Source organism: Hyperoodon ampullatus, assembly GCF_949752795.1.
Source record: "Hyperoodon ampullatus genome assembly, chromosome: 4".
Classification (NCBI taxonomy): Eukaryota; Metazoa; Chordata; class Mammalia; order Artiodactyla; family Ziphiidae; genus Hyperoodon; species Hyperoodon ampullatus.
The window spans coordinates 113,963,852-113,982,705 of NC_136917.1; the positions used below are offsets into that span (position 1 = coordinate 113,963,852).

General features: G+C 36.0%; 1 protein-coding gene across 2 annotated transcripts in view; it reads left to right on the plus strand.

The window, feature by feature from the left end:
• AP3B1 (adaptor related protein complex 3 subunit beta 1) overlaps positions 1-18,854 on the plus strand; it is a gene marked incomplete at both ends in the record, with an annotated part of 275,647 nt that overhangs the window by 55,017 nt on the left and 201,776 nt on the right. For both annotated transcript variants that reach the window (XM_079703244.1, XM_079703245.1), the window contains 3 exons: positions 13,078-13,173; positions 13,816-13,976; positions 16,788-16,854. In XM_079703244.1, the coding sequence (XP_079559370.1) occupies positions 13,078-13,173; positions 13,816-13,976; positions 16,788-16,854 (324 nt within the window). The remainder of the gene's footprint in view (positions 1-13,077; positions 13,174-13,815; positions 13,977-16,787; positions 16,855-18,854) is intronic.

Consider the following 18,854-nt stretch of genomic DNA (forward strand, 5'->3'; position numbering starts at 1 on the left):
TTATATTGTTATTGCTTTGTAATATAATTCCTTTTTAGTCAGGAAACATCATTGTCTTAAAATTTTATGAAGACTTGTTTATAGCTAATCATCTAGTTTGTTTTGGTATGCATATCACGTGCAGTGGAAAAAGAATGTGTATTCCACTGTTGGTTGTAATGTTCTATAAATATTATTTAAGCAAATGTGTTGTTTAGATTTTTAAAATGTTTTTACTGACCTCTTGTCTAGATGTTCTACCAGTTGCTGAGACAGGGATCTTAAATCTCCCAATCATGATCCTGGAACTGTTTATTTTTCCCTTTAATTTAGTCATTTTTTGCTTATATTTTGAAGCACTCCTATTAGGCATAGCTCTTTTCAGGTGTTCCTGATGAATTGCCCCTTTATCCTAAAATAAACCTTTCTTTTTCTCTGGTAATACTTTTCTGTCTTAAAGTCTATTGATTTCTTGTTGTTAATATTGTCATTCCAGCCTTCTCATCTCTTTGTATGGTATATCCTGTTTTCATTCATTTGTTCCTAGCCTGTGTCTTCATATCTATTTGTGTCTCTTATTGACAGCATCTAGTTCCATGTTTTTCCCACCCATTCTATCAGTCTCTGCCTTTTAATTGGAGTGTTTATTCTGTTAACACTTGATGTGGTTGGATTTGAGTGTAGTATTACATGATTTCTTTTTTTAAGTTCGTCCCCTTTATTTTTGTTCCTCTCTTCTTCTTTTCCTCTTTTTTATAGAGGAAATCACACTTAAAATTTTCCTGTTTTTATTTTTAACCTGTACTTCTTTGCAGTTTTTTTAAGTGTTGGCTGTATCCATTCTTAACTTTTCACAGTTGGATTATAGTTAATGTTGCACTTCTTCACATAAAATATAGAAATCTTGCAACTGTATACATCCATATCTCTTATTTTATGTTTTAGTTATTATCAGATTTATATAAGTTAAAAGCATCATAAGGGACTTCCCTGGTGGTGCAGTGGTTAAGAATCCACCTGCCTGTGCAGGGGACACGGGTTCGAGCCCTGGTCCATGAAGATCCCACATGCTGTGGAACAACTAAGCCCATGCGAGCCAAGCTCACAGCTACTGAGCCTGCGCTCTAGAGCCCGCGAGCCACAGCTGCTGAGCCCGCATGCCACAACTACTGAAGCCTGTGTGCCTAGAGCCCATGCTCCACAACGAGAGAAGCCACCACAATGAGAAGCCTGTGCACCACAACTAGAGAAAGCCCGCCTGTAGCAGAGAATACCCAACACAGCCATAAACAAACAAACAAATAAATAAAAAATAAGCAAGCAAGCATCATAAGGCAGTACAATTTTTCCTTTAAATATCAATACTTATGACATAAAGAAATTAAAAGGAAAAACAGGGCTTCCCTGGTGGTGCAGTGGTTGAGAGTCCGCCTGCCGATGCAGGGGACACGGGTTCGTGCCCCGGTCCGGGAGGATCCCACATGCCGTGGAGCGGCTGGGCCCGTGAGCCATGGCCGCTGAGCCTGCGTGTCCGGAGCCTGTGCTCTGCAACGGGAGAGGCCACAACAGTGAGAGGCCCGCGTACCGCAAAAAAAAAAAAAGGAAAAACAGAAAAGAGTATTTATCATTTATTAAGATATTTATCATGTCCAGTGTTCCCTTTGAGTTCTAAGGATCCAAATTTCTATCAGTATCATGATCCTCCTGCCTTAAAAACTTTTGTTGGCTTTTTCTATAATGGAGGTCTGCTAGTGATGAATTCTCTTACTTTTATCTGAAAATGTTTGCATTTTACCTTCATTTCTAAAGAATTATTTCATTGGTCATAGACTTCTGGATTAATAGTTTCTTTTTGTTTCAGCATTTTAAAGATGCTTTGAAGACTCTTCTGCCCTCCATAACTTCTTATGTAAAGTCCCTGTTAATTGGATCATTCATCTGCCCATGTAATTTGTCATTTTTCTCTTGACACTTTCATGTTTTACTCCATCTTTGGCTTTTGGTAGTTTGACTTTGGTGTACCTTGGTGTGATCTTATTCCTGTTCATTTGGTTTTGTGTGTGTTGAGCATCTTAGTTCTAAAAATTACTGTCTTTGATCAAAAGTAGGAAATTTGGGGCCATTATTTCTTTTCTTTTTTTTCTTTCTATAAATTTTTTAATTTTTATTTTTGGCTGCATTGGGTCTTTGTTGCTGCACACAGGCTTTTCTCTAGTTGCGGCGAGCGGGGGCTACTCTTTGATGCGGTGTGCAGGCTTCTCATTGGGTGACTTCTCTTGTTGCAGAGCATGGGCTCCAGGCACGCAGGCTTCAGTAGTTGTGGCACACGAGCTCAGTAGTTGTGGCTCGCAGACTCTAGAGCGCGAGCTCAGTAGTTGTGGCGCACAGGCTTAGTTGCTCCACAGCATGTGGTATCTTCCTGGACCAGGGCTTGACCCATGTCCCCTGCATTGGCAGGTGGATTCTTTTTTTTTTTTTTTGCGGTACGTGGGCCTCTCACTGTTGTGGCCTCTCCCTTTGCGGAGCACAGGCTCCGGACGCGCAGGCTCAGCGGCCATGGCTCAGAGGCTCAGCTGCTCCGCGGCATGTGGGATCTTCCCAGACCGGGGCACGAACCCATATCCCCTGCATTGGCAGGCGGACTCTCAACCACTGCGCCACCAGGGAAGCCCGGCAGGTGGATTCTTAACCACTGTGCCATGAGGGAAGCCCTGGGCCATTCTTTCTTCAGATAGTATTTGCCCCCTTCTCCTTTCTCTTTCTGGTATTGAAATTACATATATGTTATATTGTTTTATTTTTATCTGACAATGTATGAAACGTTGTTTGTTTTTTTAGATCTTTTGTGTGTGTGTTGTTTACATTAGGTAGTCTTTAGTCACCTGTTTTCAAGTTTGCTTACTCGTTCTTCTGTCCTCCCCATTTGATTGAGTACATTCATTTTTATTTTAGAAATTGTATTTTTTCATTTTAGAATTTCAGTTTGTCCCTTTTTTTATCCTTTCTGTTTCTTTGCTGAGATTTCCTCTATTCTTTATTAATGGAAAGCACATTTTCTTTTACTTAAGTGTAATAGTAGCTCTAAAATCCTCGCCTGCTAGTTCTAGTATGTTTTTCTCAGGCTTTCATTTAGTTAATTTCCTTTTCTTGTGTGCATATGTTCCATTTTTTTAGTTTTTCATATATTGGGTAATTTGAGTTGTACCTTTTGACATTATGAATATTAAATTATGTTGATCCTGTATTCTTTTATATTTACTCCATAGGTGGTGCTTTTGTTTTAGAAAGCAGTTATTTTGACAGGGTTCAAATTGCAAATTCTGTTGCTTAGGCAGCTTCAGTCTCATATTTTTTGTCTTTTGCTGAGCTGCTTTGAGTCTATTCTGAGCTTGCATGGTTCAGGAGTTTGACAGATGTGGGTAGAGATTACTTGAAGAGTAATTATGATTCATATTGTCGTGATTTTTGTTTAAATTGTGTTGGGTTTTCTTGTGATGCACAATTAAGTTATATGGAATCACTTGATTCTTTCAAAGCATACTTTTAATCTTTAGTAGGGGATATGGAAACACCTTTAGTCTAGACTAATGTAATCCCACTATTAAAGCAGTGCCCTTCTTAGGATTCTGCTCAATGATACATGTATTTGTGAGATACTTTCTCTCTGGCTTGTGGGAATATGAACTTTTCCTAGCTTTTTGTGATCTTTGAGACCTGTTCTGCCTACTTCTTTCCATTGTTTTTTGGTCTGGCCGCAGGTAGCTTCATCTTACTCATGTGCATGACAGTGCTTAGCCCACAGTATGATGGTACTTCTCCCCAGAATGCATTCTCCCTCTCTCTCGCTGAAGTGCCCTCCTCTTTGTTATTCTGCTCTGCAAATTCTAGCAACCTTGGCCTCTGTGAACTTTGATCACTGTCTCCTCAGCACAGTGAGTCTTCTGGATTCTGTTTGAGTTGCCTTCCTTTCCTGGTAGACTCACCCTCAGTTGAAGGCTCACCTTGATTTTTTTCCCTCTCTCAGGGCTCACAGTAATGTGCTGCCTGTTGTCCAACATATGAAAACTTCTTTTTCATTTTTTGCCCCTGATTTTCTGTTTCATTAAGGTAGGAAGGGTAAATCAGATCTCTCAGTTATTATTTCTAAATTATAGCTTTATATCATAATCTGTAAATATTTTTAAAACCTTAAAATATACGGAATGTTATCAGTCAAATGAAAACATTAGTCTCAGTTTTCCCTACTTTCCATGCAGACTTTTCAATTTGTAACTGGTGACATACTTGAAAATTCTCTTTCTCTTTTCCGTCCTTACATCAGAGTTCTGTAACGGTGTCTTGTAATGCTTTATAGCCAGAATATACCGAGTGAACCACATGTCATTAGCAGTTTTATAGTCAGTACTTAAGTATTTATAGTTTGAAAAACAAGGCATTTTCTAATGAAAAGATTGCATCGGTACAAGAAAAACAGAGTGTATAAAATAATCATGACCTGAGAATGATGGTAGAATTTTTTAAGTGGAGCAATAAGATCAGCCAGGTCACACTTCATTTGTATTATACAAGCACAAGGTTGATATGATGTAGACTCTAAGCTATTATTTTTACACTATGCAGTAGATTGGGTGTTACTGTGTCTCATATAAGGAAAATGAGTAGTTTAAATAATCTTGCATTTGTATGTTCAAAATCTGGAAAAGTACACTGAAGTATATGTTATACAGTTTCTGGAGTACACATTTCTATATACAAAATGAATTATTTTCCTATCATCTTAACTTTTTTATTAGAATAATTTATATTATAGAATTTTAAAGATATGTACTTTAAACCTACTTTTTAGATACATTTTAAAGTACAGTTCATTTTTTTGTTAGATAGTAAGTACATTACATATTTCAGATATTGAAATATCTGAATTTTGCTGCCAAAATGAATAGGCATCATAAAGTGAATTTGACTAACTTGGGTAAATTAAAATCAAAACACTTGTACACTTATTGCCAACTTAGGAACTAAGATAAATTAATTAATATTGGATTTAAATAACTTGATAAACCATCCTTTCTAAGATTCTAATTAATGGGAGGAGTCTAGACTGCACATGTAATCTTATAGTATTTGCAAAGTTTACTTATGATTAATTTAGTAGATACTTATTAAGCACTATTTATGTGCTTGTTTCCATGTAAATATAATTGAGTTATTTGTAGTGAGGTGGATGGACCTAGAGACTTATCATACAGAGTGAAGTAAGTCAGAAAGAGAAAAACAGATACCGTATGCTAACACATATGTATGGAATCTAAAAAAAAAAAAAAAGGTTCTGAAGAACCTAGGGGCAGGACAGGAATAAAGACGCAGATGTAAAGAAGGGACTTGAGGACACTGGGAGGGGGAAGGGTAAGCTGGGGCCAAGTGAGAGAGTGGCATGGACATATGTACACTACCAAATGTAAAATAGATAGCTAGTGGGAAGCAGCTGCATAGCACAGGGAGATCAGCTCGGTGCTTTGTGACCACCTAGAGGGGTGGGATAGGGAGGATGGGAGGGAGACGCAAGAGGGAGGCAATATGGGGATATATGTATATGTATAGCTGATTCATTTTGTTATACAGCAGAAACTAACACACCATTGTAAAGCAATTATACTCCAATAAAGATGCTAAAAATAAATAAATAAAAAGTTTTTAAAAAAAATTTAAAAATATATCTATATATAATTCTGAATTGATAGTTCAGTTAAACTGTCTTTGACTTGTTATGGCCATGATATCTTAGCTTCTAATTTGATATATACATTAGTTTTATGGCTTCTGGTATAAGAAAGTTCAAGTAGCTGAAAAAGAAAAATCAAGATTTCACTTAGAAAATTTGTGAGCTGTAGGTAAAACTTGTCTTAGCGTTACTGGGATTAGAGTCTCTCAGTAGCAACAATGATTGCTAACACTTAAAAAATGCCGTCTGTGCTAGGCTGTTAATGCCTTACTTATATCAACTCATTTTATCCTCACAAATAGCCCTGTGGAGTTGGTTCTTTCATTTTCCATATTTTCTGTATGAGGATAAGGTAGCAGAGAGGTTAGATTATCTGACCACGGTTACATAGCTACTATGTGGCAGTCAGAATCTAAAGCCAGGTAGCTTGGCTTCAGAAATCATTTTAGGTCATTCCCCTTTTAGAGCCATCCTTTCTGTTTGATTCCTTCCTCCTCTTTCTTCTTTAGTGTCTTTGACCTCTTATCATCATCTGGTATTAGCTATCCTTTGGAGGTATCTGGCATTGGTATAATTTTTTTAAACTTTATTTTATTGAAGTATAATTGATTTACAATGTGTTAATTTCTGCTGTACAGCAACATGGTTCAGTTATACATATGTATACATTCTTTTTCATATTCTTTCCCATTATGGTTTATCACAGGATATTGAATATAGTTCCCTGTGCTGTACAGCAGGACCTTGTTGTTTATCCATACTGTATAACAGTTTGTATCTGCTAAGCCCAAACTCCCAATCCATCCCTTCCCCTCTCCCCTCCAATTTGGCAACCACAGGTCTGTTCTTTATGTCTGTGAGTCTCTTTCTGTTTCATGGATAAGTTCATTTGCGTCACATTTTGGATTCCACATGTAAGTGACATCATGTGGTATTTGTCTTTCTCTTTCTGATTTACTTCACTTAGTATCATAATCTCTAGGTCCATTCATGTTGCTGCAAATGGTATTATTTAATTCTTTTTTATGGCTGAGTAGTATTCCATTGTGTATACCTACAACATCTTGTTTATTCATTCGTCTGTCGATGGACATTTAGGTTGTTTCCATGTCTTGGCTATTGTGAACAGTGCTGCTATGAACATAGGGATGCGTGTATCCTTTCAAATTACAGTTTTGTCTGGGTATATGCCCAGGAGTGGGATTGCTGGATCCTATGGCAGCTCTATTTTTAGTTTTTTGAGGAACCTCCATACTTTTTTCTGGAGTGGCTGTACCACTTTACATTCCCACCAACAGTTTAGGAGGGTTCCCCTTTCTCCACACCCTCTCCTGCATTTGTTATTTGTAGATTTTTTTTAAAGAATCAATTTTATCTATCTATCTATCTATCTATCTATCTATCTATATCTATTTATTTATTTATGGCTGTGTTGGGTCTTTGTTGCTGCACATGGGCTTTCTCTAGTTGTATCGATCAAGGCCTTCTTTTCCTTGCCATGTGCAGACTTCTTGTTGCGGTGGCTTCTCTTGTTGTGGAGCACGGGCTCTAGGCATGTGGGCTTCAGTAGTTGTGGCTCGCGGACTAGAGCACAGGCTCAGTAGTTGTGGCACACAGGCTTAATTGCTCCGTGGCATGTGAGATCTTCCTGGACCAGGGATCGAACCCGTGTTCCCTGCATTGGCAGGCGGATTCTTAACCACTGCTCCACCAGGGAAGTCCCTGTAGATTTTTTTAATGATGGTTATTCTGACTGGAGTGCGATGGCACCTCATTGTAGTTTTGATTTGCATTTCTCTAATATTTAGTGACATTGAGCACCTTTTCATATGCCTGTTGACCATCTGTATGTCTTTAGAGAAATGTCTATTTAGGTCTTCTGCCCATTTGGGTATAAATTTTTTATGTTTTAGATGTGGGTAGAAATGACCAAGTCCTGAGATATTGGTAATAAGTTATGCTGTAAATAGTTCACTCTGGAATTCCAGTCTTGTTGTAAACAGAAAATTCTGTACTGTTTATTATTTATTCAGAGCTGTTTGTAATGTTCAGTTAGTTATCAACAGTAGAACTTTTCTATTCATCTTTATCCTTTACAATCAGATTCTGGTATGCTATCTAATGTTCTGTAACAAAAATGTCACTATAAACATAATTACAGTAGTCTCCCCTTCCTTGTGGTTTCACTTTCCACGGTTTCAGTTACCTGTGGTTAGCAGTCCAAAAATATTAAATGGAAAATTCTGGAGATAAACAATTCATAAGTTTAAATTGCACACTATTACGAGTAGTGTGATGAAATTTTGTGCCGTTCTGTCTGGGATCCCCAACCATTGACATTATCTGCTCCTGACATCTAACCATCGACACTGTCATGTTCAGTGATCCAGGATCACCTAGAGCAGATGATCCTCCTTCTGATGTACCATGAGAGGGTCAATAGTAGCCTAACCCTGCATCACAAGGCCTACTTCATTCACCTTGCTTCATCTTATCACATAGACGTTTCATCATCTCACATCACCACAAAAAGAAGGGTAAGTGCAGTCCAACATGAGAGAGAGAGAAAGAGAGAGAACACATTCACATAACTTTTATTTAAGTATATTCTTACAACTGTTCTATTTTATTACTAGCTATTGTTGTTAGCCTCGTACTGTGCCTAATTTATAAATTAAACTTTATCATAGGTATCTGTGTATAGGAAAAAACATAGTGTATATAGAATTTGGTAGTGTCCATAGTTTCAGGCATCTACTGGGTGTCTTAGAACGTATCCCCCACAGATAGAGGGGGACTACTCTATTGATCTATTTGTTTTGGATTTTTTTTGTTCTTGAAATACCTTGTTAGTTCTTGGAAACATGCTTAATCCTCTAATGTTGTGGGAAAACTGACAGGCTTCTTAAAATTTGTGTTCAGAATTGATTGATGTTTCATTGCTATCAAGTACAAAATTTCATTTTTACCAGTACATACTGCCTTAGACACACAGTTGAGCTGTACGTCATCTGCCATTCGATGTCAAATGATACCAAAAGTGACCTAGTAAGCTATAGTACTAAAATAATCAAAGGTTTAGTCAATAACTCATGAAGTTTGATGTACTAGTATTGATAAACTAATTAAACAGATCTGCCTGTGTTCTTCCAGCCTACTGGGGCTCTGCTATGATTAGCTTTACAGCAAGGAGTATTGTAACACTGAATGAAAGTAACTGATAAGAGAATGGTGTAGTCACGGAACTTTAAGTACTCCCATTTCTGATCACAGAATGGTGTCAGGGAAAGTAGGCTTTCTCTGCACACCTGCAGCCGGTCAGTGCATAGGCCTCTTGTGGTCAATTTTGATTGATTCTTAGAACTAGAACAAATTTAGTGTTTTGCAACCTTCTGTGATTTAATAATGTTATGCTTTTTGCTATAACAGTCACAATAATCCTTCTCCAATAGTGAGTAATTATAGCAGTGCCTGGTAGCTCAGCTGTGGTTTGAATGTTTCAGTGTTGCCAGTATAAACTCCTGGATATATTCTGGAGTTCATAATTCACCTTTAAAAGTTGGCTGTACAGTTAAGTAAATAAAGGTGTTGCTGAGAAAATACATCCCAAGAAGATGAGGGTGTGGGTGGATCCTAACCCATTCTTGTTTCAAAAGTTTCCTGAGAACTGTAGACTGAGATCTGAATATAATTGGTAAAGAGAAAGAATATTTTAAATGATTAATTTTCTAAAAAACCCCCACAAGTTAAAGACATTTGAGGCAGTCTTCTTAATACCTTTTGTTTTCTCACAGTATGTTGATGTCCTTTTAGACATCTACTTCATGAATTATATCTATTGGTGGTAAGTTAGGTCCTAGATATAGCAATCTAATGGGAAATGTCTTTTTTTTTTTTTTTTTTTCAGTCTCTCATTGGGCTGTGATGTTTCATTCAGCTGATAATTATTGGGCTTTTACTATATTGCCAGGCTATGTGATAGGTTGTGGGAATATGTAGATTAATAAAGAATGGTTCCTGTACTAAATAACCTCATGTTCATTCCAAGGTGAATTTGAGAAATATCTTATTTAAAATACATCTTGTGTGTTGATTTGATATATTTAAATTGGTATAAATCAGTCAACCAGCAAGTGTTGGTTGCTTTTTGGCACTGTTGTAACTTAGGAACTTTTTTTTTTTTTTAACATCTTTGTTGGAGTATAATTGCTTTACAGTGGTGTGTTAGTTTCTGCTTTATAACAAAGTGAATCCCAGCTATGCATATACATATATCCTTAACTTAGGAACTTTAAAATCTGGTTGGGGAGAAAATCATTTATAACTCAAACAATTAGATAAGTGCTTCTTAAACTGTGATTTAAGAATTTTTAAAATTTATATTTCCATTTAAATATGATCTAAAATATTGGGTATATTTTGGATCATTTGGTTGCCATCTTGTACACTAGTACCACATAATATTGGAACCCATTTTTTGTATTCTTGTGTGAGAACACTTGATTCCATGATCATTTGAAAATTTCATGGACTTTAAGGGGCCTGAGTGGGTTGATATCATCTGTAGATGAGTGGTCACTTGGGTGAGACTACTTTTGATTGATTGGCACTAAGAGGTGTGTTTTTTTAGAGTGAATTTGTTCCTGATTGGCTAACGTTCAGAAGCAAGGGGCTGTCCCAGGTTGGTTGACTTGCAAGAACTTGTTGATTTAGCTGAGTTTTTGTCTATTGAACAGGTTTAAAATAGTTCTGGTGGCTACATGTTGCCAATGCTATAGAAAAAGCCATCATAGGAATGTGGAAACTTAAAAATATTTTCAGTTTCAGATTGTTTATAATGAAAAATTTAAAATACTTTTATAATCAGAGAAAGTACTATTATTCTGTGTTGGAGGATGTCTAGAAAGATGAGATTCACCCCTAAAATGAAAGTGTCTTTATTGTTTTATCTGAACATAAAATTAATATTCATTGTAAAAAAAATTAAATAGTATATAGAAAGATGTAAAGAGTGAGGGTCACTGGTTAATGCCGTCACCCAGAGATAGTCACTGTTAACATTTTACTATATAAATTTTTTCAACTTTTATGCTTACCTGGTTTGAATCCTGGTTCTTCATTTAATAGATTTCTATATTGGTCAAGTTACTTAACTTCTCTGTGCTTCAGTTTCTTCACCTGTATAACAGGAAAGGTAATACCTGTTCATTGAGTTGTGAATATAAAATGAATTAATCTAAATATAACATGTAGAACAGTACCTGACACATAGTTAAGTATATAAATATTTGCTATTATTACCATATAATGTCCATTCTAAGACATCTGTTTTCTATTTTAAAGTTTATGCAGTTGGGACTTAACAATTGAGGGTGGCTTACAATTGGCAGATTTTTTTCTTCGTCTCTTTGTGGTCTGTAAAATTATGGTACATCTTACAATTGGTGGTTTATCTTAGAGTGATAAAATACAATATATGTGTATCTATTTTTTATTAACACAGAAGTGCGATCATACAGTGCATACTGTTTTGCACCCTTAAAATTTTTTACAAGGACATATTTTCAATGTCAAGTATAGATTTACTTAATTATATATAGTGACCACATAGTACAGCATTATATGGATGTACTGTAATTTGTTGTACTGTTCCTCTCTTAGTGGAAATTTTATTGTTTCATTTTTTGCTTTTGTGGAAGATTTTGATTAGTAGAACTTGGGAGAAAGTAGGATTGATAAAATGAGTGGAGATTGAGACAAAAAGTCAAGTTATATTTGGGGACTCTTCCTTGTTTGACTTTAAAGGAAGATTATGGGCTGTATTGAATACTTAGTTAAGGATTTTAGGTTTCGTTTTTAAGATTTTGTGGATCTATTCAGCACTGAAGAGTAATTGGAAATATGTTTTTTGTTAGTTTCACCTATAACCCTGTCAATATAGTACAGACGAATCGATTGGTATCATCTTAAAATGGTGTGTTTAGCATTTTATCAATAATGATAAAGATGCAGAAAGTATGTTCATTAAGTTTTCACTTGTGTCCATGAAATTGTGAAGAATAGCAAAATAGGTTGGATTAAAGATTAAGATCTAAAATATCTGAGGAGGGTGCCGTGATGTGTTGAATTTAAGTTGTTGAAAATGTCTATAGGTAAGTGTAAGATATTGCCCTCCTTTTAAAAGAAGAAACCTCACTAGGACAATTACTCGAGTATGGATTGATTTAGTCAGTAGCACATTTGGAAAAAAATATGGTTTTAATCAAGAATTAGTTGTATCAGTAGAAACACCTCATCTGGAACAAAATCTTAACTAGTTTGTCTTGCTTAGACTTCATTTGTAGTTTGGAGTGCTGTACTGAAAAAAAAATAGACAAATTGAGTGAGTTCAGAAGGGAACAAACAGGATGGTGGAGGAACTCAAAACACTGCTGTGTCAAGGGAAACTGGACTGTAAGGGAGAGAAGGCCATGACAGTTGTCTTTAAAGAAGTCCAGATTGGTTACTGTGATATAAAATATGGCCCAGTATAGCACTGTTTTCCTTTTCAGCATTGATTCCACCTATTACAAGCTACTTCCCCTCATTTCCCATGCTCTTTGAACATTCCATTAACTTTTAGATATGTACTTTGGGGATGTATCAGAAAATTAATCAAGCAATGGTATCTGAAGATATTTGAGAAGGGAGATACAAGCTACAAGCAGTGTCAGAAGGAAGCAGTTGATGAATTTCAACTCAAATTCCAATTTTCATTTAATTTTTCTGCTCATCATAATTTTGTTATAAATATAGTGATTAAATTGACTTTGAAAACAGTTTTCAGGACACACTTCCATCCTTTTGGAATTTTTATTACATTAAATTAATATTGTCACACATTATTCTTACTGAGCTGAAAATATCATGTAATGTATATTGGAATGTGACTCTTACCATAGAATCAGAGCTGGGCCTCAGAACCTTTTGACAGATGAAGAAACGTAAGCTCCCATACCATATAGTTAGTGGACAGAGCCCAAGGTCTTTATATTATTTGTATCCCTCATTTTGAAAATACTTTTCCAAATCAGTTAATATTTTAATATTCTTGTGTGAGTTTTGCTCAAGAACTCTTTTTTCCCATCAAGAGGAAGGACAACTTGATAGGATATTGCTATTGTGGATTGGATTATTAAAATGCTTATTACTTCACAAGCTTTTTCTGTTCCTATTCATTATCCTACAATACATTATCTTTATTTTACCATCTAGGCTAGCTATGATCAGGTTCAGTTATTTAGTTCAGGAAAGTTGAGTGTGGATTTTACTATAGAAAATATTAAATTTTTAATTTTCACTCTGGCTAGGATTAAATTATTTTTTCTTATTCACAGATCAAGAAGTTAGTATATGTTTACCTGGTCCGATATGCTGAAGAACAGCAGGATCTGGCACTCTTGTCCATAAGCACTTTTCAGCGAGCTCTGAAGGTAAATAATAGAGTGAGTAGGCAAATAGTTGCAATGTTTCTGCACAGTTGAAGGTGTGTCATTTAAAGAAGTGGAGCAATAATCCACTAAATGGTACAGTCATGTTTTGAAAGAGTTAAAAGGCCTCTCACGGTCCCTATTCAATGCCCTTAGAAAATAATTTATTATTATAATCAACTGGACTTTGCCTTATATGTTTCAGTTTCTGTATGTTCCTTTATGTTCAATATAGTCATTATTGTGCCTCAAAGAGCTCTTCATCATTACACCAACTAGTTGTTGAAAGTGTACAAAGAGGGGACATGACTTTTTTTAAAGATAAAATTTATGACCTGCAGCATTTTGTTATTATGAAACTCTAAAAACCCAGCATGTTTAGTAATATATGCTCAAGTAGAATTATAACCATTACTTTTCTTGTTAAAACATTATTCAGAGAAATAAACATTTATTTAATTCTCTTTTTCCTCAGCCATTTCCATATACTGGGTATTTAAATTAAGTAGCCTGTTTTTTTTGTTTTTTTTTTTTTTTTGCTATTGTTGTATTACATCCTATAAGCACCTGTTAACTGTATCATAAAGATGTATTTGAAATATTGAAAACTTGAAATTTTGATGAATATTTTTGCACTGTCTTTAGGACCCAAATCAACTAATTCGTGCAAGTGCTTTGAGAGTTCTGTCAAGTATTAGAGTGCCAATTATTGTACCTATTATGATGCTTGCTATTAAGGAAGCTTCTGCTGACTTATCACCATACGTTAGGAAGAATGCAGCCCATGCGATACAAAAATTGTACAGGTTGGTACTTTGTAAATGATACCAAAGATCCCTAATGTCGTGTGGAATGTTAAAGCCCCTGGAGGCTTATTTTATTAGCGCTTATAACTAGTCTGTCCTTAAACTAAGTAAACTCAGTGACTGTGTTTCCCCTGCCCACAAACATTCTTTAGACATCTTTAATTTTATTTTGGTTATAGAGACCCTAGGCAGGTTTTTATTTGTGAGCCTGTTAGGGCCTGTGATAATTTATGGATTTTATAACTTAAAAATAATCAGAAATTGAATTATCATTTATATAGTCCATCTCTCATTACACATACACATATGTTATTAGAAAATTAAGATTTTTTTTCCTGTTTATTGCAGGGTAGAATCTTAAGTGTGTTATTGTCTCAACTCACTTTGTTACCCCTTCTTCCGTCTTTGATCCTGCTGTTCCCTTCCTTGCCTGATTCTTTTCCAGAGCTATTTTATTAAATATTATTTTAATACTGATTTTTAAATATAGCACCATACCATATTTATATGATATTTATTAAATTATCGTACGATACCTTGATCTCTGTGGAAAACATTTTGCCTAAATAAAATAATTATTATCTGTAATCATTTGGTATTATTTTCTGTTACCATTTATTCCACAAACTTTTATCAAGATCATTTTGTGTTTCTAGTGTTGTGTTACATGCATAAGATGTATGAAAATGATAGGAGATGTGGTATCACATCCCTATTGAGGGAAAAAAATCAAACGTATGCCAAATAATTAAAGGCAATCTATAATTGAATAAGATATTTCTATATGATAAATATGTACATACAAAGGCACACTAACAATGCCTTTGATAGGATAGGGCTCAGAGATTATCATATAGGGTTTCATAAGGTAAAGATGTAAAGAAATGGCATTAGTTAGGAAAGACTGGAGAAGGGAGTCTGTTGTTGGCATTTGAAATAATTAAAAGGTTTGAATGTTCAGATAATTATAATGGTCAGTAGTAAACTTATATAATGTTTGTGAAAAGTAAAAAATCATTTTCTTAGGTTAACTGTCAGACAGAGTTATCTCACACTTCTTAGTCATTATCCTTTCTTGTTATCAACTTACAAAATAAGATCCAAGCTCACTACGATAGTTTAAAAGCCCATCACTGGGCTCCATTTAACCTCTCTTTGTCTTGAATTTACAGTCTCGTAGCTCAGTACTGCCTGTTAGTCCTCTACATAAAATGTTTTTTTTTTTTTTTTTTTTTTTTTTTTTTTTTTTGCGGTACGCGGGCCTCTCACTGTTGTGGCCTCTCCCGTTGCGGAGCACAGGCTCCGGACGCACAGGCTCAGCGGCCATGGCTCACGGGCCCAGCCGCTCCGCGGCATATGGGATCCTCCCGGATCGGGGCACGAACCCGTATCCCCTGCATCGGCAGGCGGACTCTCAACCACTGCGCCACCAGGGAGGCCCCCATAAAATGTTTTTATCTCATTACCATCTCTTGTTCCTCCTTTAGTCTCTACCTAGAATATTTCCTACTTTTTCCAGCTCTAAAGTCCAGTTGTTTAAGATTCATCTGAGATGTCACTTCCCAGAAGAAACCCTCCACAACCTTCCTGCCTCCATTGGTGTCCTTCTTCTTTATCCCCATAATCCCTTATATATATCTCCATTATATGGTATGATTATGTTTGGGACTGTCTTTATTAGACTGTCTTACTTATCTTTGTATGCCCATCATTTAGCTTCTCAGTAAATGAACAGTTGAATTCTATGCTAGGAAGAAATTATATTATATTATATTATATTATATTATATTATATTATTTATTTATTTATTTATTTATTTATTTGCGGTACGTGGGCCTCTCACTGTTGTGGCCTCTCCTGTTGCGGAGCACAGGCTCCAGATGCACAGGCTCAGCGGCCATGGTTCATGGGCCCAGCCGCTCCGCGGCATGTGGGATCTTCCCGGACCGGGGCATGAACCCGTGTCCCCTGCATCGGCAGGCGGACTCTCAACCACTGCGCCACCAGGGAATCCCCAGAAATTATATTATTAACAATATTTCAGTGCTTACAGCTGCTGTTTAGATGCATCTGTCAATTCTGTGCGTATGTGGGCCTTTGTTTATATTTCTTGGTTTTAGATGGCAGGTTTTATTATGCATGTCTCTATCAGTAAACTAGAATGGTACAAAATTCTTATTTGGAAATTCTGTATATTTCTTTTTGACAATTATGTGTCCATGCTCAAAAATGATTGCTATCCTGTTATTTTCCCCCCAGTTAAAAAAAGATTTTGTGGTTTATCTACTTGCAATTACTTTCTTAAGGCTTTCCAACTTTTTTTTTTTTTTTTTTGGCGGTATGCGGGCCTCTCACTGCTGTGGCCTCTCCCATTGTGGAGCACAGGCTCCCGATGTGCAGGCTCAGTGGCAATGGCTCACGGGCCCAGCTGCTCTGTGGCATGTGGGATCCTCCCGGACCGGGGCACGAACCCACATCCCCTGCATCGGCAGGCGGACTCTCAACCACTGCGCCACCAGGGAAGCCCTCCAACTTCTTTTTAAGAAGTGGATTTGTTCTTTAACTATTTTCTTAATGGTATTGGTATCTGGGTTTAATTAATATGAGCAACTTTAGATAGAAAGATTAGGACACATCTGTGGGAAAAATCAACCCGTTCCACTTTAAATTTGTTTTCTGTTTATTTTTGTCTAGACATAAGTCTCCCCCACTTTAAAAATTTTTCAATATCCTTGAAATGATTAGCTTCATTTAAAGTTAGAATTAAAGGAAAAAAACCTTAATGTAAATTTTTTTCTTTTTATGGTTTAGCCTTGATCCAGAGCAGAAGGAAATGTTAATTCAAATAATTGAAAAGCTTCTGAAGGATAAAAGCACAGTAAGTAATATCTTTTTATGTCCAAGTAAAATCGTGCTTTATTTACATAGTATCATTTTACTGTTGTATATTTGATATAATTATTCTTATTGATTTTGAGTTGGTATAAATATTAATGGAGCTCATTAAAATCCTTGAAGAATAAAAATGTCCAGGTAAAGAGAAAGATTGCATTTGGAATTTTAGTTTGTTACATGTTTCTTCATCAGAATCTGAAGAAGAGAAAGTTGGGGAAAGAAAATTCTTTTCTTAACCTGTGGCTAAATTGTTGACTGCTTTTAAGGTCAGCTTTTTTATTTTTATTTTTTTTTTTTTTTTATTTATTTTTTTTTTTTTTTGTGGTACGCGGGCCTCTCACTGTTGTGGCCTCTCCCGTTGCGGAGCACAGGCTCCGGATGCGCAGGCTCAGCAGCCATGGCTCACGGGCCCAGCCGCTCCGCGGCATATGGGATCCTCCCAGACCGGGGCACGAACCCGTATCCCCTGCATCGGCAGGCGGACTCTCAACCACTGCGCCACCAGGGAGGCCCCAGCTTTTTTATTTTAAGCAATGATTTATTAGGATTTTTAAAGGCTGAATCACTTGGGAACAAATAATTATTTTAAAATGGAGTATTCAGTATTAAAGAGATAATGAAAAATTAGAGGAGTGTGTTTTAGTATTACAAGCATTTTTTTTTTCTTAAATACTATAATGTTTTCATATGTATAATGCTGTTTTATTGGCTTGGTAGAATGATCTTACTGGATAAATTTCCCATCTTTTGGGAATGTACATGTCTCTTCCTCCTTCCTATTCCACTCCTATTCTTTGTGTGTAGTGACATGATAATGAGATCTACAAATAGTGATGCATGGGGTCTCTGAGCAGACCTCTGGAGGAGCTGGTGTAATGGTATCTTTGATGGAGGCTTCTGCACCCATATATATGGCTCAAAACTATTCAGGAAAAGGATTCCAGCTCATCTTAGGATGGTATCACCCAGGTGCACGTATATCTGTATATAGCAGCTATCTGATACAATAACCACTAGACTCATATAGCTATTATTATATGGCTTAGCATATGGTCTGTCTTGGAGAATGCTCAGTGTGTATTTGAGAGGAGTGTATTGGGTTGGCCAAAAAGTTCGTTAGGGTTTTTCCATAAGATGGTATGGAAAAACCCAACCAAACTTTTTGACCAACCCAATATATTCCGCTCTTTTTGAGTGGAGTGTTCAGTAGATGTCTCTTGGGTGTAATTGGTTTATAGTGTTGTTCAAGTCTTCTATTTCTTTGTTGATCTTCTTTCTTGTGGCTCATTGAAAGCAGAGTGTTGAAGTCTACTATTGCTATAGAGCTGTCTATTTCTCCCTTCAATTCTGTCAGTGTTTACTTCATATACTTAGGAGCTCTGGTATTTGGTGCATCTGTATTTATAATTGTTTTACCTTCCTTTCGTCATTGTAAAATGTCTCAATCTCTAGTAACAGTTTTTGTTTTAAATTCTATCTTGTCCTATTTAAGTACAACTTTCTTATAATTGCTGTTTACATGGTATATCTTTTTCCCTCCTTTTACTCTCAACCTGTTGGTATTTTTTATTTAATGTGTGTCTCCTGTAGACAACATACATTTTTTAAGTCTAGTCTGATGATGTATGCCTTTTGATTAAATTGTCTAATCAGCTGACATTTATTGTTACTATTGATACAGTTGAATTTATAGCTGCCATTATGTTTTTCTAAGTCTTAGGTCTTTTTTTTTGTTCCTCATTCCTCTTCACTGATTTTTTTTTTTGTATTCAATGGATATGTTGTATATGTTAATGATTTTTTTCACTGCATATTTTTGAAAATGTTGTATTTACCTGAGACTATATTTGGAGACTAGGCCATTCAGCAAATTTCTTTTAGTCTATAATGTAGCAGAAATCTTCATTTCTTCTATAGTGGTTGGCATAATGAAGACAGAGAAAAGAAATTTGATTCCTTTTTGTTTTCTGTATGGCATACTTG